Source organism: Onychostoma macrolepis, chromosome 17, assembly GCF_012432095.1.
Source record: "Onychostoma macrolepis isolate SWU-2019 chromosome 17, ASM1243209v1, whole genome shotgun sequence".
Taxonomy (NCBI): Eukaryota; Metazoa; Chordata; class Actinopteri; order Cypriniformes; family Cyprinidae; genus Onychostoma; species Onychostoma macrolepis.
In genome coordinates, this window is record NC_081171.1 from 31135360 (window position 1) to 31160323 (window position 24964).

At 36.7% G+C, this 24964-nt stretch overlaps 3 protein-coding genes across 4 annotated transcripts; 2 read left to right on the top strand and 1 right to left on the bottom strand.

The window, feature by feature from the left end:
- The first annotated feature begins 2 nt into the window (after nt 1–2).
- LOC131523620 (zinc finger protein 239-like) lies at nt 3–17960 on the top strand. The gene is made up of 4 exons (XM_058750143.1): nt 3–75; nt 12919–13180; nt 14933–15143; nt 15474–17960. Exons 3-4 carry the CDS (start codon nt 15086–15088, stop codon nt 16520–16522), a joined length of 1107 nt encoding a protein of 368 aa, XP_058606126.1. The 5' UTR covers nt 3–75; nt 12919–13180; nt 14933–15085; the 3' UTR covers nt 16523–17960.
- Nucleotides 2536–10571, top strand: LOC131523619 (uncharacterized). Of its 2 annotated transcripts, none has more exons than XM_058750142.1 (12): nt 2536–2622; nt 3296–3590; nt 5113–5287; nt 5491–5671; nt 5775–6042; nt 6139–6316; nt 7888–7964; nt 8058–8238; nt 8374–8622; nt 8730–8901; nt 9449–9594; nt 9730–10571. In XM_058750142.1, exons 2-12 carry the CDS (start codon nt 3315–3317, stop codon nt 9984–9986), a joined length of 2160 nt encoding a protein of 719 aa, XP_058606125.1. In that variant the 5' UTR covers nt 2536–2622; nt 3296–3314; the 3' UTR covers nt 9987–10571. The 2 variants fall into 2 exon arrangements, with proteins under 2 accessions (XP_058606125.1, XP_058606124.1); XM_058750141.1 differs by lacking the exon at nt 2536–2622 and adding an exon at nt 2639–2870.
- Nucleotides 17961–18702: 742 nt separating the features above from the next.
- Nucleotides 18703–23382, bottom strand: olfm4.2 (olfactomedin 4, tandem duplicate 2). Its single transcript, XM_058749615.1, has 5 exons — nt 23368–23382; nt 22066–22233; nt 20339–20551; nt 19825–19969; nt 18703–19584 (listed from the first exon to the last, which is right to left on the bottom strand). Exons 2-5 carry the CDS (start codon nt 22117–22119, stop codon nt 18779–18781), a joined length of 1218 nt encoding a protein of 405 aa, XP_058605598.1. The 5' UTR covers nt 22120–22233; nt 23368–23382; the 3' UTR covers nt 18703–18778.
- Nucleotides 23383–24964: the final 1582 nt, after the last annotated feature.

The window sequence follows — 24964 nt, forward strand, 5'->3', positions numbered from 1 at the left end:
AGCAGGACTTGTAATTAATTAACATCATGAAATGACAGCATGGAACACGTGAAAAAAAGAAGAAGATATAAATACGTGAGTAAGAAATAAAAAACGTGAACATCACAGCATAAAATGAGTCATAAAACACTGCAGCAGAAAACAAGCAGGCAGGCGAGCTGTGGGGAATTGATGTGTATTGTTTTGTGATTGGACTATTTCGAATTACAGACACCCATACATTTCATTTTATTGTTCATTATTTATTATTTTTTTATGCTTGATTCAGTATTGTTTTCCCTCTTTTTTTGTTCACAATATTAGTACATACCCTACATTTATCGTATTTTCAAAAAAAAAAATAGATGATGTGCACCTAATCATATCTAGAAGCATATTTCTTTATACGTGACAGACATGCACTCTTGTACGAAAAATTTAATTTGTCATTGGGGTAGTATCTTTTCAAAAAGTACTAATATGTACCAATATTTTAGGTATTTGTTTAACTTCATGGACTCTTTAGGGGGAAATAATATATGAAGAAAGTGTATAAATATGTGTTTGTTTCTCATAAGTTTCTCTGACGCTGTCATCTTGTTTTTTGAGTCAGCTTTTTATTGCAAAATGCCATTCACTTTTAACATGAAGAATTTCAAAATTTCTGTCATATCATAATTCATTTCATATCAAATGGGGTTCATAGGTTTTTATATTTCTTACTTATTTCTGTATGTTTAAAAAAGGTATCTTTTCCTGTGTAATAATTTATAGATATATAAATAATTATATATTATCGGAATGCTTTTGCCTTTGATAAATCTGTCCAGTGACTTGTCAAAGAAACAATATCTAAACGTTTCACTGTGAATAAAGTTCATCTTCATCTTCAAATCCATCAGATCAACTCAAAGTCATAAACTTTATTATCGTATATCATTTTGCTTCATGATTTCATTTATCATTGTGCTTTCTTATGAGTTTTATATTATGTTCAGTTGACTTAGTTTCAATATCTGAAAGCCATGAAGTATTTTTTTTTTTTTTGCTGTTGGGCTTTCTATTTGACATTTATCAATACAGCTTTTAATTGCCTAAGAAACTACATTTGAGTCCACACATGACTGAGATTGAATGAGACAGCTGTTTGTCTACATTACCTACACCTCATTTTGTTTGATGTGTTGTTTTGTAGTTGTTTTGTCATTTTAAATAGAATTTTGTGCTTTTTTTTAACATCTTTCTCAAAGTAGCCATTTATTCTGACTGAGTATGATTTTTGCAATCAACATGTGTACCTATAATTACAGCAGATGTTTTACAAGTGACTGATGTTTTCTAGGAATCATTACATTGATAATATATATATATATGTATGTATAATAGTGCTGTTAAACGATTAATTGCAATTAATCACATCCAAAATAAAACTTTGTTTACATAATATGTGTGTGTACTGTGTACATTTATTATGTATATATAAATACACACACATACAGTATATATGTATTTACATGTATATATTTATATTCATATAATTTATATTATATATAAATAAATGTAAAATATATACATAACATTTTTCTTATATTTACATAATAAATATACACAGTACACACACATTTATTATGTAAACAATATATATATATATATATATATATATATTATATCAAATTATATAACTTTCAACAGATCATTATACAGTTTCACAAATTTGACACTTTTTATGTTGTTAATGTTTTTAAGTGTCGCAATTAGGTAGTTAAAGTCACAAAGAAAATTATGCAATTTAGGTAATGTTGAAGAAAATTTATATTTATGAATATAATATTTTGCTGATAATTCTAAATATGCTATGTTATGTTTACAATGAGAAAAATAACAGAATATATCACACATAGTGAAATAAATGTCTAAATTGGATTTTGTAGCAAGGAATTTTAACAAGTCAGACCAAAAGTCTTTAACAGGGGGGCATTTGAAAAAAGATGATCATTGAGTCACTGAAATTACAGAAATTTCAATTAAAGTGAGCATTACTAAATTTTGATGTAATCTCATTTGTAGGGTATATATTATATAAAAGTTTTAAATGTAGTTCTTTAACTTTGTTGGGGACAAAACATTTATAAGGTAAGAGCCATGCTTTTTTCCAATTAATCTTATCTGAATTCCAAAAACAATTAAAAAATAATAATAAAATAAAATAAAATTCCCCTCAGAGAAATTATTTTTTTTGACTGAAATACATTTCTTATAATTGTATTACTACATTTTGGGTCGTAAATACTTTTGTCATCAACCAAAAAAATTCTGCTCACTTTCTACAAACTTTTCAAATGATAAAAGACACTTCATTAAGTGAACAAGACCATTATAGCTTTTACCATTTTAAGAGAGTCCTTATGGACAACAGGAAAATTGCATTTACACATGAAATCACTGTAAGAATAAACATTCCCTTGTGTATCTAGCATATCACAAAGATAATTAATAACTTTTTCATGCCAATTCTTAAGAAAAATCGTGTTCTTTAACTTTTTTAACGCTAGAACTCGGCGCTTTTCTGATGACGACGCCTCGCGGCGGCGGTGGCGTCATCACTCAGCGTCGCGTCTTCTGAGGAGAGCTGAGCAGTTCACGGTATTTCACTTATTTACACAATTGTAAAATACACTTCACACACAGTATGTTTATGCAACAGTATACGAGGTCGTTTCTGCCTTGTTTCCATCGAGTACAGCGCGGTTTGTGTGTTTGCTCGTTTAAATAACGAGCAAGAGAGGAGACCCTGAGCGATGTTGTGTTTTTGTATGTTCGTGTGAATGATTGTTTGATAATGTTTCTGATACTGGATGTTTTCTGTGAGGGGAATTAATGCCAACTGATAAGTAAGTTAAGCCTTTTGCTGCTGCGATTTTATGTCTCTTTTGAGATTTATATTTGGCCGATCAAATTTGTTATAGTTACTTTACATGGTTAAAATTAAGAACTGATACTGCTAAATACTTAATGTCTAGCCTATAAAAAGAGCCACGTGGGACATTTTAAATCCATACGTAAATATGAACAGAGTTATAATATATAGAGACACTCTATATGGTACTCTTAATGTTTAAAGGGGTCATATGATGCGATTTCATTTTTTGCTTTGTCTTTGGAGTGTTACAAGCTTTTGGTGCATATAGAAGATCTGTAAAGTTTATAAAAGTGAAGTCAACCACGCCCCACATGTCTACGTCACAGTGTGGGAAGATTTGCATAACACCGCCCAAACCTTCACGCAATGAAAGAAGGCGTAACTTTCTCGCCGTAGTATTGTTGCAGCCGCCGCGATGTCGTGGAGACGCTGTGTGTTTCGATGCGAAAGAAAAAATACTCTGTTTGGCCTCCCAAAAGAGGACACAAGAAGAAATCTGTGGCTGAGTTTTATTTACAACACTGTTCCAGAGCAGTACAACGCAAATATTCGTGTTTGTGCTGCGCACTTTACGGAGGATAGCTTTCTGAACCTGGGAGAGTACAAGGCCGGCTGTACACAAAGGCTTTTACTCAAAAGTGGGGCAATTCCAACTTTACAAGGACAGTCTGGCGCTTCTGACTCACAGCCTGTAAGTACGTTTTCATATTTAACCTTTCACTTCTGAAAAAATCACAGCTTCATCAGAATGATATGAAACTTGGTGTCTTTTACTAAAAAAAGGAATGTGGAATGTGAACACAGGAAAAAAGTGAGGGCATGATGCGAACAGGCTAAGGTCTTCGGTCAAAAATGACTGACCATAGGAAATTAATGGGAAATGGGGAGAAAAATCAAAACATTTTTGTGTGTACAATCTACAAATACCCCACAATGCAGAAAAAATTGCACATCAATGAAGGGGTTACACTGTAAACCAGATACATCCACACACACACTCACACACACACACACACACACACACACACACACACATATAGAGTCAAATGAATTGGTCTGGCTATAACCATATAGCCAAAATGAGCCAGAAGACTGAAATGAGGTTAAAATCAGATCGGATCCAGAAGGATTAAGCTCTGAGAAAGCATTCCTGTTAATTTTTGTTAAATTCTTATATAATTCTAATGTTTTGTGTAACAAAATGCTTTCTGTGTTCAGGTTAGAATGTAGTAATAATAATGCAAAAACCTACACTTCAGAACAACATGTAAAACAAAACCAGAACAACAAAACTTGACAAAAAGTAGTCTTTGAGAATGCGTTAATATACATTTAAATCCACAACCTAAAAAAAAGTAAACTTATTTATAAAAACAACTGGGGAATTCACAAGCCTCTCTATAGAGTCCTATATAGGCTACACCATGAGATTACATGTTTTTCTTTTTTTGCTCACACCAGGAGGTGCTATTCTGCATTCAAAAATGGGATTTTAAAGGCCTAGTCTCTATTTTAATCTGGAATACTGCATTAATTGAAAAATAATTGTAAAATAATTTTGTACTGTTTTCAATGGGAAACATTTATTGTAATTATTTCATAAATATTAATTAGTACCATAAAATTATCTCAAAATACAAAGGAAAGAAGAAAAAATATTATTGAACAAAAATATACTAGATTGATTTTACTGAAGAAAAAAAAAAAAAACTTACTTTTCAGGTGTCACTTTTGACCGTGAAGACCGTGAGTGTGACTCCCAAATGAGAGTAGTTAGCGCTTGTTGTTTGTTGTTTCTACGATCACAAACGCAGACATGATTTTATGTTTACATAGCGTAGTCTGCCTCGTGCCCGCGCGACGCATAAAGAGACAATATAAATCATTATAATCAGTAATTATATCCCCACTGGATGCTAGAAATGACTTGTTTGTAATGGGTTTTATTGTCTTTGTCTCGATGCGCCGGGACACGGCATCACACTGGCCTCTCAAGAAGGGCAGAAGCCCATTGTCCTCATGTTCAGGTGTCTGTCTCCTCCTGTGATTAATTATAGTAGCATACTCCGCTGTGATTCCTCCTTGTTCCTCTCTCACACATCCTCTGTATGATGTATACGGTTGTGTATATGTCAGAAGCAATCGTGACACCATTAGTTGGTTATACGTACAAATGATGTAGCCTAACTACTTGTTTTGGGTATTTCTTTTAGAGTAAATCTCAGCAGGCCCAAGGTTCAGAACAATTATCCACTTCATCCCGAAGTCATGACGTTGAATGTCAAACAGACTTTATAGAAACACCTCCTGCGGCATCTCCGAAAACGCGATCTGTTGGCACACAAGTGTCTTTGGGTACACTAAAGGACACGCATGCACGGAGAAAAGGTATTTTACACGCAGTAGCAGTGTTCATGTATTCAATCATAAATGCATTAATTATAGTTGTTTATTAGTGGAAACTTGAATGTAAGATTGTAGAAAATCCTGTGAACTTAAGTGTTGCATGCTAAAGGTCTGATATTATGTTTTAGGACTACATTATAATAAAACTTTGAGTAAAAATACAAATTATTTCCTTTTCATTGCAGGCACCCAGGCTACAGCACCATTGTCTCCCATCAAAGCCCCTCCATTCACACCACACAAAAGGCCTCGTCTTGAGTTGGATGAAGAGGAGGAAGACACAGACATTTCTGAAAGCATAGCTGAACCACATGATTCCACGTATAACCCAGACAACTCTGCTGTTACGCAGGAGTACGGATTATGGTAGGTTTTAGACCTCTTTATAGTTTTTTTTATTTTATAAGTTATTTACGCGATTTGTAAACGTGACTTAAAAGAGTAAAATTTCTTGTTTGTCTTGTTTTAGGGAACAGACCACATACAATGTATCAAAATACATTGTTTTTGAAAGCTGCCTCCGAGAGCTATTTGAAACATGTCCGCTTTGCAAAACAAAGTGTGATGTTCAATGTAGACGAATGGGCAGCTATGTGTCATTCACCCAGCATTGTCCAAAGTGCAGCTATCACAGAAAGTGGGAGAGTCAGCCAGTCGTTGGAAGTACACCTGTTGGAAACCTACTGGTGTCTGCAGCGACATACTTCTGTGGAGCATCCTTCATTCAATTTGAAAAGGTACTTTTAAGATCATATTACCCTTATGATCATATTTTCTTGTCAATCACTGTTCTATTATTATGTGGTTTTTAATGCGTTTCGTAATTTATTTAGATTTGCAAGGCCATGCAGCTTCAGATCATCCAGTATGATGCATTTAGGAGGCATGCTAGGAACTATCTAGAGCCTGCTGTAATACACAAGTGGAACTTGGATCAGAAAAATCTGTTCAGGAAGCTGCAAGAAGGGGGAAAGGTTGCAGTTGCTGGAGATATGAGGGCTGATACACGGGGTAAGTTTTTATTTAGAAGTAATTATATCTTGGTCTGGAGTCTTCTGATTATGTGTTACATTGGACTGACAAAACCAGCATGACACCGCAAGAGTCAGGACTGGTATAGATGCGACATGGGTATACATACACACACTATATTGCCAAAAGTATTGGGTCACCCCCTTCTAATGAACAGGTATTACTTCTTTAGTAATTTCCATGAGTACAAATCTTAATGTTTAAGCATATAATGATATTCTTGGGAATTGTGTGCTTCTAATTTTAAAGCAACAGTTTGGACAGGACCCTTTTCTATTCTAACATGACAATGTCTCTGTGTATAAGGCAAGGTTCAAAAAGAATTGATTGATTGAGTCAGTGTGGAAGAACTTGACTGGTCTGCAGAAAGCCAAGTCCTAATCCCAGCTGAACACCTCTGCTGTGACTTTAAATGCAGATGTTGAGCCAGAAACTCTTTACCAAACACCAATGACTTGTACATATGGGTTCAGTCATTTTAGACACTTACAAAACTGTTGCAACAGAGATGGAAATACAATTTTTGAATGCATGAATTATGTTTCCATCTTTTGTTGTCACAGTTCTGGAAGTGCCCTTTTCTGTTCTAAAGAAGGGGGTGTCCCAATACGTTTGTCCATATAGTGTATGTACAAGTCATTGGTGTTTGGTAAAGAGTTTTTGGCTCAAGATCTGCATTTAAAGTCACAGCTGAGACCGTGTTCAGCTTGGGTTAGGACTTGGCTTTCTGCAGACCAGTCAAGTTCTTCCACACTGACTCAATCAATCATTTATTTTTGAACCTTGCCTTATAGAGTTGGAATGCGACTGAAGTACAAAGCCTATAATTTACATAATAAATAATAGTTTAGCATTCAGATATGTTACATCGCAAATAATATTATGGAATATTTGGATTTGTGCCGAATGAGAGAGGTAGGATACACGAGCACAAAGCTCCATTTTGCAAACAGTTGAGTGCGCAAGCCTTTAAACCCTGCTAAAAAAAAACAATAGAAGCCCAATAGATACCATCACAGAAATACCAATGGTTTCCATTAAAATACCATTATAAACCATTAGCTTTTTCCAGTAAAACCATTACAAAATTCCTTTTTGTAGTGTGTTTTGGGCATTTTTCCAATAGGATTTAACATCCCACCAATAGAATCCATCACAAACCAGTAGACACCATTATAGTTTCCATTAAAACCAATACAATTCCCATTATAACCATTACATTTTCTACTGTGTTTTGGGCAGGGTTCTATTGTTTTTTCAGCAGGGAAGTCTATGTGAGAGACGTATTCAGAATCAGCACATGGTCACTGTCTGGGGGGCTGTATTTTCAAGTGCGCAACTCATGGCATTCGCTGTTCTTCTGCTGGCGGTTATCAAACAGCGTTGCATTACTGCGGGCGCCCCCTTCTGGATTGGGGGTGAATTGACTGTATTCGTTGTAAGGCCTCGTGCACTGAACCAAGATGTCCGTACCGTGACGGTTCAGTACGAATACATGTATCGTTCCACCCCTAATACATACACTTTTTTTTTTTTATTATTATTATTAGGACACTCCGCAAAATTTGGCTGCTACACCTTGATGCACCTGGACAGCAACACCATTCTTGACATGCAGCTTATTCAGGTAAACTTATTTTATATCATAAACTTATTATATTGTTACATTGTGAAATATTCAATTGTAGGTTTATGCCTTTTTAAATTCATTTATACCCAGAGCAACGAGGTAGGTGATAGCTGCCACATGGAGAAGGAGGGCTTGAAGCGTTGTCTAGATCATCTGGAGGCTAACAGTTTGGCAGTGGAATACATCACAACGAATCGTCATCCACAGATCCAGAAGTTTCTTAGAGAGCGCAAGATTGTACAGTTCTACGATGTCTGGCATTTCGAAAAAGGTAACTATTAAGCTTTGTGTATTTTGTGACACGCAGTACTGTGTAATGACAAACTTTGTGCGTTTTTTTGGTTATGACTGATTTATGAAGTTAATGTATGTAATACTCATACACCACATTAATACTTTTTTACAGGTTTGTATAAAAAGTTGGACAAACTTTCACAAAAAAAGGGGTGTGAGATATTGAAGAAGTGGTTGCGCAGCATCAAGAATCATGTATATTGGAGTGCTACGTCGTCTACTTCTGGTCCAGAGAAGGTGGCCAAATGGACTTCCCTGCTCAACCACATCCAAAATATACACATCCATGAGAACCCTGAATTCCCGAAGTGTGCACATCCAGACCAAGCGTCCAGAGATCCCAAAAAATGGTTCCAAACAGGTATGCATCAGATTTTTCGATTACTTTATAATGTGACAAAGTACAGACAAAGCTTACTACTAGTAATTTCTAATTTTACAATAATATGTTTCTTTTCGTCATTCAAGGGTCAATGCCTCTTCACAAAGTGGAAAAGATCCTGAACAATAAGCGAGTCCTAAAGGACGTGGAAAAGCTCTGTCACCATTACCAGACATCTTCCCTAAAGGCCTTTCACAGTGTCATCCTGCGTTTTGCCCCCAAGAATGTCGTTTTTCCTTTCATTGGAATGTTGTGCAGGTATTATATATTATGACATGCAATATGTGACCCTGGACCACAAAAGCAGTCATAAGCAGCACAGGTATATTTGTAGCAACGGCCAACAATACATTGTATGGGTCAAAATTATCCATTTTTCTTTTATGCCAAAAATCATTAGGATATTAAGTAAAGATCATGTTCCATGAAGTTTTGTAAATTTCCTACCATAAATATATCAAAACTTCATTTTTGATTAGTAATATGCATTGCTAAGAACTTCATTTGAACAACTTTAAAGGCAATCTCTCAATATTTCGATTTTTTTTTTTGCACCCTCAGATTCCAGATTTTTCAAATAGTTGTATCTCAGACAAATATTGTCCGATCCTAACAAACCATACATCAATGGAAAGATTATTTATGCAGATTTCAGATGATGCATAAATCTCAATTTCGGAAAAAATTGACACTTAAGACTGATTTTGTGGACCAGGGTCACATATAGTATTTTTTTTTATTTGTATATGCAAGATTTACTGGAAGTTTGTAATGTTTTAACTTGCATGTCATTCTTGTACTGCAGGTTGTACCTTGCAGCAATGCACTACAATGAAAATGGAGACCGTGAGCAGACAACAACTTCAGGACAACCTATGTACAAGGTTGTTTTTCCAAAGTCAAAGAAGGGTGAATGCACTGCAAAGCCACTTAAAACAGCCCCTTCATATGGTATGTTATAAAAAATTATTTTCATACAATTACAAATACACTTTACGGATACTGATGCATTTGATATGTTACTAAGACGTTGGTTATCGATCAACAATACATAATAAACTTTCCTTTTGTTCCCTATATTTACAGACTATGTAGCTGACTTAATGAAGCTGGTCATCGAAGAGGTGTTTGTAGACCCCGCACCATTTGTAAAGGAGCTAAAACAAATCCCCATTCCTACATTCCTGCCCTCTCAGTTTGAAAGACCTTTAAAGGAGGAAGTTGTTGGCCGCCACGTTTCACGCTTCAGTCAAGGGGTGGTCGAAAGCCTACAAACTGTCCATCCGGATCAGGGAACTCCTGCCAAATCCGAAGCACAACACAGGACGGGAGAACAACTCTGACGTTCTGTCCTAAATAGCCCCAGCACCAGCTTACAAAGCTTCGATAGGCGAGATATCGGTACTGCCTGTAAAGACAGATATTAACACTGATATATTTTTGATTTCACTTGAGAAAGTGTACATACTTATTATATGCCTTTATTTTTTTACAACAAATAAATATTTTGAAGAAAAACTTTCAAGGGTTAAATTTTGTTGCTTTTGTGTCTTGAAAACAATATTTTATTTGTTTTGATTTACAAATGAAAGAAATAACATTACATAAAAAAAAATTACTCCTCTTCTGTTGGGTGTAAGGATTTAAACAGTTAGGTTCAAAGCCTGGGTGGTGTGTCATGCATTGTAGAGGGCCTGAAACCTGGTTCATACGCCTCACAACCTGTGGAAGACAAGACACTATTTATAATGCAGTCAAAAGAGTTAAAGCAAGTGTGTGTGTGTGTGTGTGTGTGTGTGTGTGTGTGTGTGTATATATATATACAGGTGCGTCTCAATAAATTAGAATGTCGTGGAAAAGTTCATTTATTTCAGTAATTCAACTCAAATTGTGAAACTCGTGTATTAAATAAATTCAGTGCACACAGACTGAAGTAGTTTACGTCTTTGGTTCTTTTAATTGTGATAATTTTGACTCACATTTAACAAAAACCCACCAGTTCACTATCTCAACAAATTAGAATACTTCATAAGACCAATAAAAAAAAAAAAAAACATTTTTAGTGAATTGTTGGCCTTCTGGAAAATATGTTCATTTACTGTATATGTGCTCAATACTTGGTAGGGGCTCCTTTTGCTTTAATTACTGCCTCAATTTGGCGTGGCATGGAGTCGATCAGTTTGTGGCACTGCTGAGGTGGTATGGAAGCCCAGGTTTCTTTGATAGCAGCCTTCAGCTCATCTGCATTGTTGGGTCTGGTGTCTCTCATCTTCCTCTTGACAATACCCCAGATTCTCTATGGGGTTCAGGTCAGGCGAGTTTGCTGGCCAATCAAGCACAGTAACACTATGGTCACTGAACCAGCTTTTGGTACCTTTGGCAGTGTGGGCAGGTGCCAAGTCCTGCTGGAAAATGAAATCAACATCTCCATAAAGCTTGTCAGCAGAAGGAAGCATGAAGTGCTCTAAAATTTCCTGGTAGATGGCTGCGTTGACTGTGAACTTCAGAAAACACAGTGGTCCAACACCAGCAGATGACATGGCAGCCCAAATCATCACTGACTGTGGAAACTTCACACTGGACTTCAAGCAACATGGATTCTGTGCCTCTCCGCTCCTCCTTCAGACTCTGGGACCTTGATTTCCAACTGAAATGTAAAATTTACTTTCATCAGAAAAGAGGACTTTGGACCACTGAGCAACAGTCCAGTTCTTTTTCTCCACAGCCCAGTTAAGATGCTTCTGACGTTGTCTCTGGTTCAGAAGTGGCTTGGTAGCCCTTTTCCTGAAGACGTCTGAGCGTGGTGACTCTTGATGCACTGACTCCAGCTTCAGTTCTCTCCTTGTGAAGCTCTCACAAGTGTTTGAATCAGCTTTGCTTGACCGTATTCTCAAGCTTGCGGTCATCCCTGTTGCTTGTGCACCTTTTCCTACCCAAATTCTTCCTTCCAGTCAACTTTGCATTTAATATGCTTTGATACAGCACTCTGTAAACAGCCACACCTTTCAGTAATGACCTTCTGTGACTTACCCTCTTTGTGGAGGGTGTCAATGTTCGTCTTCTGGATCATTGCCAGGTCAGCAGTCTTCCCCATTATTGTGGTTTCAAAGAACAAGAGATACCCAGAATTTATACTGTAGGGATGGTCATTTATTGAAACTCAAATGTAAATATTCTAATATTTTGAGATACTGATTTTTGACTTTCATGAGCTGTAAGCTCTAATCATCAAAATTAAAACAAAACACTTTTGAAATGTTTTACTTTACATGCAATGAATCTAAAATATATGAAAGTTTCACTTTTTGAAATAACTTACAAGAAAATACTTTTTCATGACATTCTAATTTATTGAGATGCACCTGTGTGTGTGTGATATATATATAATGTATACAACAGTTTGCTCTGGTTCTCAAATCTGATTGGTTAAGAACCGTGAGATATTGCATCTCAGATATTGTACTGGTATCGCTACAGGAACGCCCTTTCACATTTTTGTATCACTCCGCTTGTTCTAGCCGGGTCTATCTAGTGTCATGGCGGACGCCCAAATCCACTATAATTTTAAAATAATACTGTTTTGTGTCACGGAATGCAGTTTTAAGGATATTTTAGGCGAGAATGTGCTTGCTTGGACTTAAAATATGCGGTTTGTTAATGAAGATAAGGTCTATCTTCATCACATGTTTAAGTGAATAAAATAGCCTTGACTGCCTTATTTACTGGAGTTCCACATTATTGATTTTGTTCTCTCTCACCAGACTTGTGTGTGTAGGTGATGTAAAAGAGGAAAGCAAGCATTTGGACCAAAGCATTGTGAGGCAAGGGAGGGGAGACTCAAAATGTTTCTAAACTCAAACTTAATTTAAAAAAATTAAAATCATCAGTGCACAATTTTCCACACCACAATCTGTCAAGCACATCTTACCAGCAAGCATACACTCGTTCACATCCTTCTCTTCACTCTCTGAGGCAGAAGTCTCCAAACTCATCCTTTCTAATCATCCTACTACTTGTCCGCTTGATCCTATGCCATCTCATCTCCTTCAAGCTATTGCTCCTGCAGTTGTATCTGCACTCACTCACATCATTAACACATCCCTTCACTCTGGTGTTTTTCCCTCAGCATTAAGACAGGCTCGTATAACCCCACTACTTAAGAAACCCACCCTTAACCCATCTCTTTAAGAGAACTACAGACTTCCCTTCTTCCTTTCATTGCTAAAACACTTGAACGAGCTGTGATTAACCAATATCTCTTACTTTCTCACACAGAACAACCTCCTCGACAGCAACCAGTCTGGTTTCAGAAGTGGACATTCAACCAAGACTGCCTTGCACTCAGTTGAAGCCCTAAGACTGGCAAGAGCGGATTTCAAATCTTCAATACTTATCTTGTTGGATCTGTCCCCTGCTTTTGACACAGTTAACCACCAGATCCTCCTGTCAACCCTATTGGCAAAGGGCATCTCAGGAACCGCACTCCAGTGGTTTGAGTCTTACCTCTCAGATGGGTCCTTCAAGGTATCTTGGAAAGGTGAGGTGTCCAAGTCGCAACCTCTAACTACTGGGGTGCCTCAGGGTTCAGTTCTTGGACCACTTCTCTTCTCTGTCTACATGGCATCACTGGGTTCTGTCATTCAGAAACATGGCTTTTCATATCACTGCTATGCTGATGACACTCAACTCTACATCTCATTCCATCCTGATGATCCGAACGATAGCTGCTCTCATCTCAGCATGTCTTGCTGGATGAAGGACCATCAGTCATTAGCTACCTTCAAGAATCGGCTAAAACGCATCTCTTCCATCTTTATTTGACCCTTTTTGAAAAAAAAAAAAAAAAACTAACACTAGCTTTTCTAATCTTTTTGTATTCTATCTATTTGTTTTCTTTTATTTATTATACAATTAACAAAAGCAGAAAAAAAGCTTCTAACACTAGCTTGCTCTATTCTTTTTCAATTCTATCAGTTTTCTATTTATTACAGTATTTAAAAAAAAAACAACAACAAAAAAAAAAAACCTTGCTACGTGTACCGCGTTAAGCTAACTGGCACTTGATATTGCACTTGCATATCATTGCTCTTTTGTTGATTTTGATTGCCTCCATTGTCCTCATTTGTAAGTCGCTTTGGATAAAAGCATCTGCTAAATGAATGTAAATGTAAAACACATTTTTTGCCTTGCTTGTGTTGTTTTACTACTTATACAATTATTTAAAGTATAAAACATTGTTATTTACAATACACAGCGTGGTTTTTAATCAGGGTTGCCCCGATTTATATTCTTACTATTATATTTAGAAAAAAAAAATTGGATTGTATTCTTTTCACCCTAACATGTATTATTACTATGAATTAGGCTACTACTACTACTATTACTATATTGTACCCTGCAATAATCGTTCACTCAAACTCTCTTTTATGAGATGAAGGGAAGAAAAAAAAAAGAAAATCGTCCAAAAAAATCGGCATCATATATTGTCCATCGGCTGCCCTGATTTCTAAATATCGGCATAGGTATTGGCCAGAGAAAAACCCATATCGGTCGAGCTCTAGTACAAAGATGCGAACGAGCTGTTTAACCCAATTCTTTAACAGGTTAACCAAACACGTCAAAGCGAACTTTCTTTCACTGCATTTGTCCTGATGACAGACTCGAGCGTGTGGACTGTGTCAGAAAGCGAAAACACATCTGCATACTGTATCCAGTGTAGACAAAATAGCAACAGTGATTGTCATTTCTATTTCATTTTGACGCGACATGACACGTGATCAAGTGTTAGCCATTAGCGACTGAACACCAGTGGGCGGGGCCTATGCTGAGAAGAAGACTATTCGTCGACGTCTTGCTCTGGAGGCAGTGTTTATGCAAATGTTTGTGCCCCCATGACATCTTCTAGCACCTCAGATCCAAACGAGCCCATTTTTGGAGCTCGATTAAATAAATGCTTTGCTTATAATGAGGAGGAGGTTTTAAGCTATGAAACTCGCAGGATGTTTCAGTGGTACAAAGACCTCTTATATGCCAAAGATCAAGGCAAATCTGATTTTATCATGACCCCTTTAATATAGTAATATAATGATTTACAAAGAGACACTTTGTATTTCTAAGGCTCTGGTCTCTTCAAAGATAGAATTTGGAGGGCATCTGCTTCACTTAGATAAATGCTTAAAATGTGTAAATTAGTTTATATATATATATATATATATATATATATATATATATATATAATTACAGTAACTGATTTATTGTTGATTTTGGCAAATCTGCTTCTTCCACTCAGAAATTCATGTTCAGTGAAGCTCCTCCCACAACAATCACACCTTCAGCAATAAATGCTGGAATATTCCCATCAGTTTACAAGTGAAGAGCATCAAATCATCAGGAAGAGCTGAAATCTGCAAAGACTGAGTTTATTAAAGAGGACAGAGAGAAGATGAGAGATCCAGAACCCTACAAAATGAAACACACTGAGGATACTGAAGAACAAGCAGGTTGATGTTTATTCTTCATTCTTCATTAATAATGCTGAAAGTTATAAAGCTTCAAGCAGATTTAGATTTGTTGTAATAGGGTACTTTTTCAATAATATTTATGTTAGATAATTGCGTAGTTGATCAAACATATTAATAGTTCTCCCTATAGAAACATGGGGTGTATACTTATAATGGTTTAAAAATAATAGTTTGAAGATTAATGTACCTTATTCATGGAGAGTTTCAGGGACATATAATTTATAAAAATGCATTAAAATTACTAAAATTGTGTGTAACAATTGTTTACTTTACACTGTGACATCAGGGCTACTTTTACTTTTATTTCAGGGTTGATTGAAGAAAACAATGATAATGGAGAATTGAGTGAAGTTGAGGAGAAAAACCATGCTAAAACGGTAGAAATACCTTTGAGCTGCTGTCAAACCAAAACGAGAGATTTAAAGAAAAAAAAAGGCAAGAAATCTTTCACCTGCGCTCAGTGTGGAAAGAATTTGACACGCAAATATAGTCTTGATGTTCACATGAGAGTTCACACTAGGGAGAGGCCGTTCACTTGTGATCACTGTGGAAAGAGTTTTGCGCACTCAGCAAACCTTAAGGTACACACAAACATCCACACCGGAGAGAAACCATACAAGTGTTCACACTGTGACAAGAGATTCACTCAGTCAGGAGACCTTAAGATACATGACAGGATCCACACTGGACAGAAGCCATACACATGTGTTCAGTGCGGGACGAGTTTCACACGAAAAGGACACCTTAAAGTTCATATGAGAGTTCATACTGGAGAGAAGCCGTTCACTTGTGATCAATGTGGGAAGAGTTTCACACAATCAGCAAACCTTAAGGAGCACACGAACATCCACAACAGAGAGAAGCTGCACGCATGTGATCTATGCGGCAAAACATTTTTGTGGGCTTCATACATGAAGAAACACCTGAGATGTCATGCAAAGGAGAAGCCACATTCATGTTATTTGTGTGGAAACAGTTTTTCTTCTCTACAGAATTTAAGATTACATCAGAAAAGACATGCTGGTGTGAGAGAGTACATGTGCTTTGAGTGTGAAAAGACGTTTACTTCTACGAGCTGTTTAAAACGGCACCAGAGGACTCACTCTGGAGAGAAACCGTACAAGTGTTCACACTGCGACAAAAGATTCAGTGATTCAGCAAATCTGAGAAGACACAAGAGAATCCACGTCACTGCCTGTGGGAGGCGTTTCAATAAGTCATCTGCTCTACACTGTCACACACAAAAACGAATCGCAGTAAGTAGATCGTCTTCAGATCCAGCACTTTCAAGTCTGTTGCCGCGTCCTCACCAAATGCAACACAATAATGCATCAAGCAATAAAATATCATCTGGATGAATCTTTCCTAATCAACGACATTACAATGAGACATCATCTAAAGTTTCTACAGTTCATATTTGTCTTCAAAACCAGCAGATTCAACTGTGAGATTCAGATCAACTCAAGATGATGTTCCTCCCCAATGAACAAGATCAAAAAGTTTTAATCTTGTTTATTATTTTGCTTCATGATGTAAATGTTATCATTGTGCTTCCTTAGAAGTTTCTTATTATGTTCATATAATGTTCAATTACTGATAATCAAACAGTAAAGAAAAAGAGAAACATCACTCTCTGCTCTTGACTGAATGATTTTAGTAGCTTTAAGCTCTAATCCATCAGTTTATACAGTGAAGACTATGCAGTGTTATTAGTGTCTAGTCTTGATCTCAGACTAAGAGGACTCAGGATTTTCTTTCAAGACCATAACTGCGGGGATATCACTATCATTAATGTGTTTGGATGTAAAACTTCCTGCTTCAAATGCAATCAATAACTAATTAAATAAGTAAATAACAAAAATAAATAATTTGATTTATACCAGTGGATCTCAACATGTTTGACTTCACTGCCCCCCTATTGTCCACAACATTATTTGAAGGCCCCCCTCCACTCACCCAAAATATTTTAGAACTTAGCATGACTAGAAATTTGTATATTCATTATAAAAATAACCAAATACTAAGAAATATCTTTGATTTGGAAGTTTGTTGAGGCCCCGTAGTGGCCCCTGGCTGAGAACAAATGATTTATACTTTTATGCCGGGTCAGTAATTATTGAGGGACTGTGTCGAAGAGGTCACCAACATTAATACATACACCCACAAAAAAGTGCTTGAGAGTATATAAGTGCTCTCCTTATAAATGTATGAGATGTGGATTTTTATATTATAATATAATATAATTAAGCAATAGCAAAAGAACTGTTTTGAAAATAAAATGATATTGCTTTTATAAAAACATTCAGTAAACAATTTTTAACATTATACTCAACATTATTTATGCATTTGTAATTGTACCAATTCAGATTCAGCTTCTGTGCCACCACTGCAGTGCAAAGATGAATTTTGTTGTTAGAGATTTCATTTGATTGGTAACAGCTCTGTAAGTGTCTTTTATTGTATTTAATGATTAAAAATGAGGCATTTCTCAGGCAGTAAATGTGGATCCTTTAGATGAATTTGAGCAATGCAGGTCTGGTCTTGGTCTTGGTCTCAACACACAATTGTCTTGGTCTCGACTTTGTCTCGGATTAGGTGGTCTTGACTACAACACTAAGTGTTATTTTACATTTGATGAATTTATTCTAATATTTATTCTTATTTATTATAATATGTTTCTTTGTAGGCTATTATTTACCTGAATACTACTGCCAGAGCTTAGTTGCCCTAGTAGGGTACAACGGGGCTAAAGGTGCGTTTGATATTATTTTCCTCATAGATGGCCGAGAAATGTGGCGTAGCACTTTCCAAAACATTCGCTTTTCAAGCACAGTTGCCAAGTCTACGCATTTTACGTGACTTTGGGCTTCTTTTTTTTTGTTAAGTTAAAAAAAAAATCACGGGTTGCGATTTTTGGGCTTATTTTAAAAAATATGGCTGCTTGTTAGGAAAAGCCGACAAGCAACTTTATTTCTTTACATTTATGGCTGATGTTTTTTTTTTCCCCCCAATATATTGTTGACACTGTCTGCTCGCAGGTAAAAGCTGATCTGTTGTCTGTGGTAACATCCGCCCTGAGACACGATTCGAATCTGATCATCAGAAGCTTTACTCTCACTGTTCCTCAGCGGAGGAATGATCTTCATCTCACATCTTCTGAGGAGCGTTTATGTCTTCATCTCTCAATCAGCATTGGAGTGCATTGCATTATATGTTTGGATCATTTCAGTCTCATCTTACAAATACATTATTGGAGATATAGAGTGACTACTGATATTTAGATTATTTCAGTTCTGCTGTACTGTTATAAAGATCTCATTGATTTACATTACAAACAGCAGAATTTCATCTTACTGGCTGTTTATATCAGCATAATATCCTTCACTATGTAATACTATATGAACCTGATACATAAAATATGAATAAAATATACTGTATATATTTTTACTAAATGTTTAATTATTTAAAGTTTAAATTCTTGATAAACCTGCACCACTATGACACATAAGATTAAAACATGCAAGAAATTATGCTTGTGTATCATTTTATTGCAATATTTCCATTTCCACATGAAACGGATTAAATTTCAAGTCATTTTGAAAGCAGTAGTTCATCTAAGCAACCTTGAACTTCACATTGTAATACACATAGTAACCGTTGTTAAACATGTAAAGTCTCTGATCGGTGGGATTGTAGTCCAGGTACATGTAAAAGTCCTGGAATTTCTCAAAGGGAATGCTAACGTGGCTTTCCTCATTTTTATTGGTGTCATAGGTGTAAAAGATCTCCTCTGTTTGAGTATCTACTGACCTGGTCACGTACAGAACGCCACAAATCATGAACGCGTTTGTGACTGACTGCTTGAATACGCTGGTCTGCCAAACCTCCTCTACTTCAAATGACTGTTCATTGATCTTCCCTAAAACCAGTTTACCATTTGATTGCGCGGTAGCATAAGTTACCCACAGGCCGGACTCATCGGCTGCAAAGTCCAGGTTCTGGTTGGCTGAGTAATGGTAGGAGAATTGGGCACTGGCCATAGGAATCACCTTATATGCAATTGTTACACTGGTCATGTTCAACTTTCCCATAGCAAAAGGGTTTCTGAACTGATAGTACAGGGTGTTTTCCCGTACAACGTAGTTGTTTCCTGTGCCTCGCCAATCATATCTATTTTGCACATAAAGCTCATGTGTCTTAAAGCCCTGTCTCATGATCAGATTGTAGTAGTCAGAGTACTGTGTGATTCTGCTGACCAGAGTGTCGCTAGAGCCGGAGTACCAGTACATGTTTTCAGAACCAGGCAGGGGCTTTGAGTCTTTGCCCCATCCTCCATACTTATAACCTGAATTCAGATTTGCATTCAGCTGGCTGACGATGGGCTTTCCAATCCTGAGAATACCTCCATGCTTACAGGACCCTAGGAGAAATCAATGAAACCAATAAATTCTAAAAATGCAAGAATATTTAAATCAATATTTCCATTCATTTCTCACAAATGGAGATCTGTAAATATTTGTATGTGTGCAATACTTAAAATGTAATTAAAATATATCATTCAGAATAATCTCCTTCATGTAGCATGCATCATATACAAGACAATGTAAACTTAAGATAAAACTTCTCTCTTAACATTGACAGAAAATAAGCGTTAGCCTACCTATTTCTGCATTAGAGAAGTCATCCTTGTCATCCTGGCATTTCTCCAGTTTCCGCTGAAGTTTGGCAAACTCGATGCGAATCACTTCTAAGTTGCTCCGGTCATAGCTCTCCAGTTGGTCAACAATTAAACTCATATTGCGAATCTTACAAAGAAATCAAATTAGACCCATGCAAATACTATAATGGCATGTTTAGTGTAAGTCAGCGGTTTTCAATTCCAGTCCTTGACTCCCGCTCTGCATATTTTGTATGTATCTCTTATCACTTCAGACGTTTGTTCTATTCGACTGTAAGTGCCCTGCAAAGTGGACATCACAGGATATTCCGCCATGATTCCAGCTCGAGCAAGCATATATGTTCCATTTAAAGGGCATTAACGCATCAATAAAAACATCAATGGATTTCGATGCTCAGGGAGTAGGTAGCAATGAACACTGTGTAGCGACCATGCCAATCAGAACACAGTTTTGAATTGAATTGAAAACCGCTGGTGTAAGTGAAGGAAGCTTCACCTCTATGTAGAGACTCTCGAAGGCTGGTGAAGAGGAGTTTAGAGATGCTTTCAGTTGTGTGACCAGAGCCTCAAACTCTCTGAGCTCAATGCGGAGGAGCTCAAACTCCAGTTTGATGTACTTGTCCGGTCCGCTCTCCAGACTCTCCACACGAGCCGTCAGGTTGGAGAGACTGCCGAGAAGAACTTCCAGCTGAACCTTCAGACTGCTGATCTAAACATGTGAAATAGAAATGATTTGAGTTGCAGCAAATGAGAAACAGTTGATCATGTAGACCAGTACTTTTCGGCTGGTGGGTCATTAGCTGAAAACATAAAAGTAACCATGTAATCATGTATTACAATAGCAAAATGCATTGATTTACTAACGGCGAGAAGGAGAATATCTTTAGTTGTTGTTGTTAAAGATCATTTGTCCAATCACAGAGTCATATCTGTCATGTGGTAGACCTCAATCAGACAGATGAACATGCAGGGGCGGACTTAATAAGTGAGGTAAGTGGCCACTTAGGTGCCCCTGGGAATCAGGGGGCCCCATCTGATATTGGCAAAACATATTTGCAGCGTTGAGCAATGTAGCCAATCACAGACATATCTGTTGATTTCTTGAACACAATGACCAGAAGTGTTCTCTCACGGCTCCTCCGTGAATCCTCTAATTATAACAAAGTGTAGATACGATGTAAATAAGAGATTCATTGTGCAGTGTAAAGAGCTTATTGACGGAAAGTTGTGAGATCGCAATGAACTGAGTGACAGCTTTTAGTGATTATATGAGGGAGCGCTCTTTGCGCACATAGGCTCAGAACAGAGACATTCACCTCAGTAAAGAAAGTATTGTGTTTCAAGTCATCATTTTATTTGACTTGCTGTTTCAAAAGGACTCTCTTGTGTGGTTTTCCTAGGCACGCCAGCACAAACTGCAACGCACTTGTATAATGGCACAAATGCGATGACTGGAGATTTACACTTAATAGATTACATTTACAATTTGTTTCTCGGCAAACCCTACTTGAAGTGTGCCTTCAGAACACTTGGAATACGGAATGAGTTTTTATGTTTGTAAAAAGATTGAAAAAAAGTTTACAATTTATTAAATGGACAAGTGCAAGCATTTTTTTTTTTCTTTTGTGATCTGAAAAAAATAAATAAAAATAAGGTAGCCTAATATGGCTTTAGAACAGCATCAGGTTGACTGATTATTTACTGGTTGTGAAAGGATAAATAAACTATAAACTATGAGAGTGAGCGAGCAGAATAAGGGTTAGGCGTAAAAGAGCACATAGTTGTTGTGTTGGGGGCCCCATACCTGGAATTTGATTAGGGCCCCCAAATCACTAAGTCCGCCCCTGTGAACATGGGCAGAATGTGTGATGCACTCAAAGCCATCAACAGCACTACACAGGGTGAAAGAAAATACGACAAGGATGAACATGGTCTTTGCATGGTCCCAGCTCCTTAGGCACCCCTTGGAAACCTACACAGAACGGGGGAGAATATGCAAAATCCACACAGGAATCTACATTCGAAGGGGGGACCTTCTTGCTGTGAGGCAAAAGTGATCAACTGATAAATTATAAGTGATCAATTATAAGTACTTCAGACATTCAGACTGTTAATGCAAACTACAGACACTATTAACTAAAAACACTGGCTGGGTCTAATATAAAATCCACATCCTGAGCAAAACTACTCATCTAAACTATATGAACTATGAATATAATGTACCTTGTTAATCTGGAGCTTGATTTCTACAGACAGTTGACTTGAGGTGGTCTGCATGTGCTCCACACGGTCTGCTGGGAATGAAGTATCGGGCAGGAACACATTACAAACACACTGTCCAAACTCCCCGACGGAGCCTTCAACACTGCCAGAGCCCCAATCCTCCAGTGACTAGACAACAGAAGGGAAAACAGCATCATGGCTTTATGACTCAAGGCTGAGATCATGATGGTCAGCAGGACTCTTACCAGCCAGGAGTGTGCAGGAGCCAAAAACAGGAGGACAAGCAACAGGAGATCCATTGCGCATCTCTTTTTAAAATGTGTTTCGCTTTCTCAGATACAGCCTTATATACAGCATGTTATCAGAACTAATCTACAGCACATGTCTTATTCTCATGTGTATTGTGGTTGATATCCAGTGGATGAGCAATGACGTAGGTTATGCACACAGTTTATGTTTGCTTAAGACATTTTATTGGTGGACAACATATGGTGAATTATTGTGCAATTTTATAATCGACCTGAGAGGAAACATTGTTTACAAAACCTGTTGAAAGTATTACATGAATTATTTTTATAACACACCATTACAATGACTGAGCTGCTGGTGTGTTCTAGACCTCTATCCATCTGTCTGTCCATCCAATCATCTGTCCACGCAAAAATAATGCATTCAACTCTTTGGAGTGTTTCAGCTCCAAACAACACGCACAAAACATTTTCAATAAGAAATAAATCACAGGGAATACCCCATTCTAAATTATAAGGTGATTCAAACTATTTCAGCAATATTTTATAGCAAAGGTGTATATATTCCTTAATTTTCTCTGTTAATTATGAAGTAGTTCATACTTCTAATAGAGTTTTGCAAGTATTTCATAGTAAAGGTACATGTATTGTCTCTTAAAATTCACGTTCTTATAGATGTAATGTGAAAGTATTTTATTTTCCTACATAAATTATATGAACCTGAGAAAAGAAAAGATTGAGAAAGACCAGCTGAAGAAGCAGAGAGTAGCATTCATAAGAGGTAGTGGAAACAGAAATGTTCGTATGTTCACCATGAGTACTAGGGGGAAGATGAGTACTGTTAAAGAGCCACAACATTAAAAATACTGACAGATGAAGTGAATAACATTGACTATATGGTTGGGATATAATAGGGAATAATGGAAAAGTAAGTTCTTAAATTTAATGTGTTGGAAAAAGGAAAACATCTGAGTGACTTTGACAAGAGCCAAATAGAGATTACAGAGTCAGAGCATCTCCAAAATGGCAAGTCTTGTGGAGCTGTGGTCACTACCTGGTACAAGGAAGGTCAACCAGTGAATCAGTGTCAGGGGTCATGGTCACCCAAGGTTTAATGCTGCACATGAGAAGCAAAGGGTTAGCATGACGAGTCTGATTACACAGAAGAGCTGAAAAACTCAATGCTGGCCATGATAGAAAGGTGTCAGAACACAGTGCATTGCAGTCTGCTGCGTATGGGGCTACATAGACCAGTCAGAGTGACCATGATGACCTCTGCCCTCTGCAGCTAAGTCAGTATAGGGTCTAAAGTACATGCTGTTGAATTAGATGATTTAACAAGATTATACAATTCTTCCTCTCCTGTGGCAAAGAATGAGTGAAATTGTTCCTCAGGGGATCTATAGTGCATGCTATACTATAGCCGATGGCTACATGGTTAGAATTTTCTCTGTTGTAAGTAAAAAAGTCATTACTGCTGTGCTGTTGGGAAAAGTCTGCACCAGTTGATGCTTTATTTTTCATTAGTTTATCCACTGTATACAGTATATATACAGTATATATATATATATATTAGGGGTGTCAACGTTAACGTGTTAATATTTGTTTTACACAAATTAATCGTTTGATAAGGTTTGACCCCAACTTCTTCCCGTTATCGCAGCGCGGAAGGTGATCTATCATTGTAATCAAAATTACAGAGCCGTGGGTTGTGGTTTTTTGGGCTACTTTTATAATGTACCGCGGCCGCCCAAAGTGTATATAGACCTTTTACTAATGTGTATTATACTTGGAATGTATCCCTGGCAACTTAAGAACCAGTATTGGGCTAGTTACTCAATAGTGAGTAATACTCATTACTAGTTACTCCTTTCAAAAGTAATATTGTTACTTTACTTATTACTTTCTGGCAACAGTAATTAGTTACACTACTAGTTACATTACTGTTTCTTCACGCCCCACAGGAGTTGTAACTGTGTATCTTTTTTTAATTTTTTTTTATTAATGCTTGAACAAATACAGAACAGAAGTGCCAAGGGTATACACAGGAAAAAATAAAAGTACATATTAAAACTATACATGTATCTATAAAGTAAACAAATAAATTAAAATAAAATAAAATAATGAAAGGCCTTACTAAATCACAATAACTTAAATATACCAAATACACACTTTTTTGTTTGTACTCTCCTTAATGGAGCTTATATAGATATCTAATTCCTTACGTACCACAGAAAAAAGAGGCTTCTGATTGCTGAATTTACAACGATGAATATGAAACTTTACAAGTATAATCAAGAGATTAATTATGTAAGCCTTATTTTCAAACTTCTTGTCATAGTTCAAAAAACCAAATATTACATGTTCATATAGTAAAAGAAAATTGCACATCACTTTGTCATTTATAAATCTAGAAACCTCCCGCCATAACCTCTTCGTATATTGACAATGCCAGAAAATATGAGCTACCGTTTCAGGGTGTCGTGAACAGAATGAACAGTTTACATCTATATCTTCAATAAATCTGCTTAAAAAATGTTTAGCAGGGTAATATTTATGCAGTATCTTAAATGAAATTTCTTTAATTTTATTTGTAATGAGATATTTATTAGGTAACACCCAAACTTTCCTCCAATTAATATTTCTGATAA

Bases quoted from the DNA above. Each gene is read 5' to 3' on its own strand.
- LOC131523619 (XM_058750141.1), top strand. The intron at 7,965-8,057 runs GTAAACTTATTT...ATTTATACCCAG, and splicing joins TTGACATGCAGCTTATTCAG to AGCAACGAGGTAGGTGATAG. The intron at 8,239-8,373 runs GTAACTATTAAG...ACTTTTTTACAG, and splicing joins TGTCTGGCATTTCGAAAAAG to GTTTGTATAAAAAGTTGGAC.
- LOC131523620 (XM_058750143.1), top strand. From the start codon at position 15,086: ATGAGAGATCCAGAACCCTACAAAATGAAACACACTGAGGATACTGAA. The intron at 15,144-15,473 runs GTTGATGTTTAT...CTTTTATTTCAG, and splicing joins GGATACTGAAGAACAAGCAG to GGTTGATTGAAGAAAACAAT.
- olfm4.2 (XM_058749615.1), bottom strand. From the start codon at position 22,119: ATGCAGACCACCTCAAGTCAACTGTCTGTAGAAATCAAGCTCCAGATT. The intron at 19,970-20,338 runs GTGAAGCTTCCT...TTTCTTTGTAAG, and splicing joins TCGAGAGTCTCTACATAGAG to ATTCGCAATATGAGTTTAAT. The intron at 19,585-19,824 runs GTAGGCTAACGC...GATTTCTCCTAG, and splicing joins CTTCTCTAATGCAGAAATAG to GGTCCTGTAAGCATGGAGGT.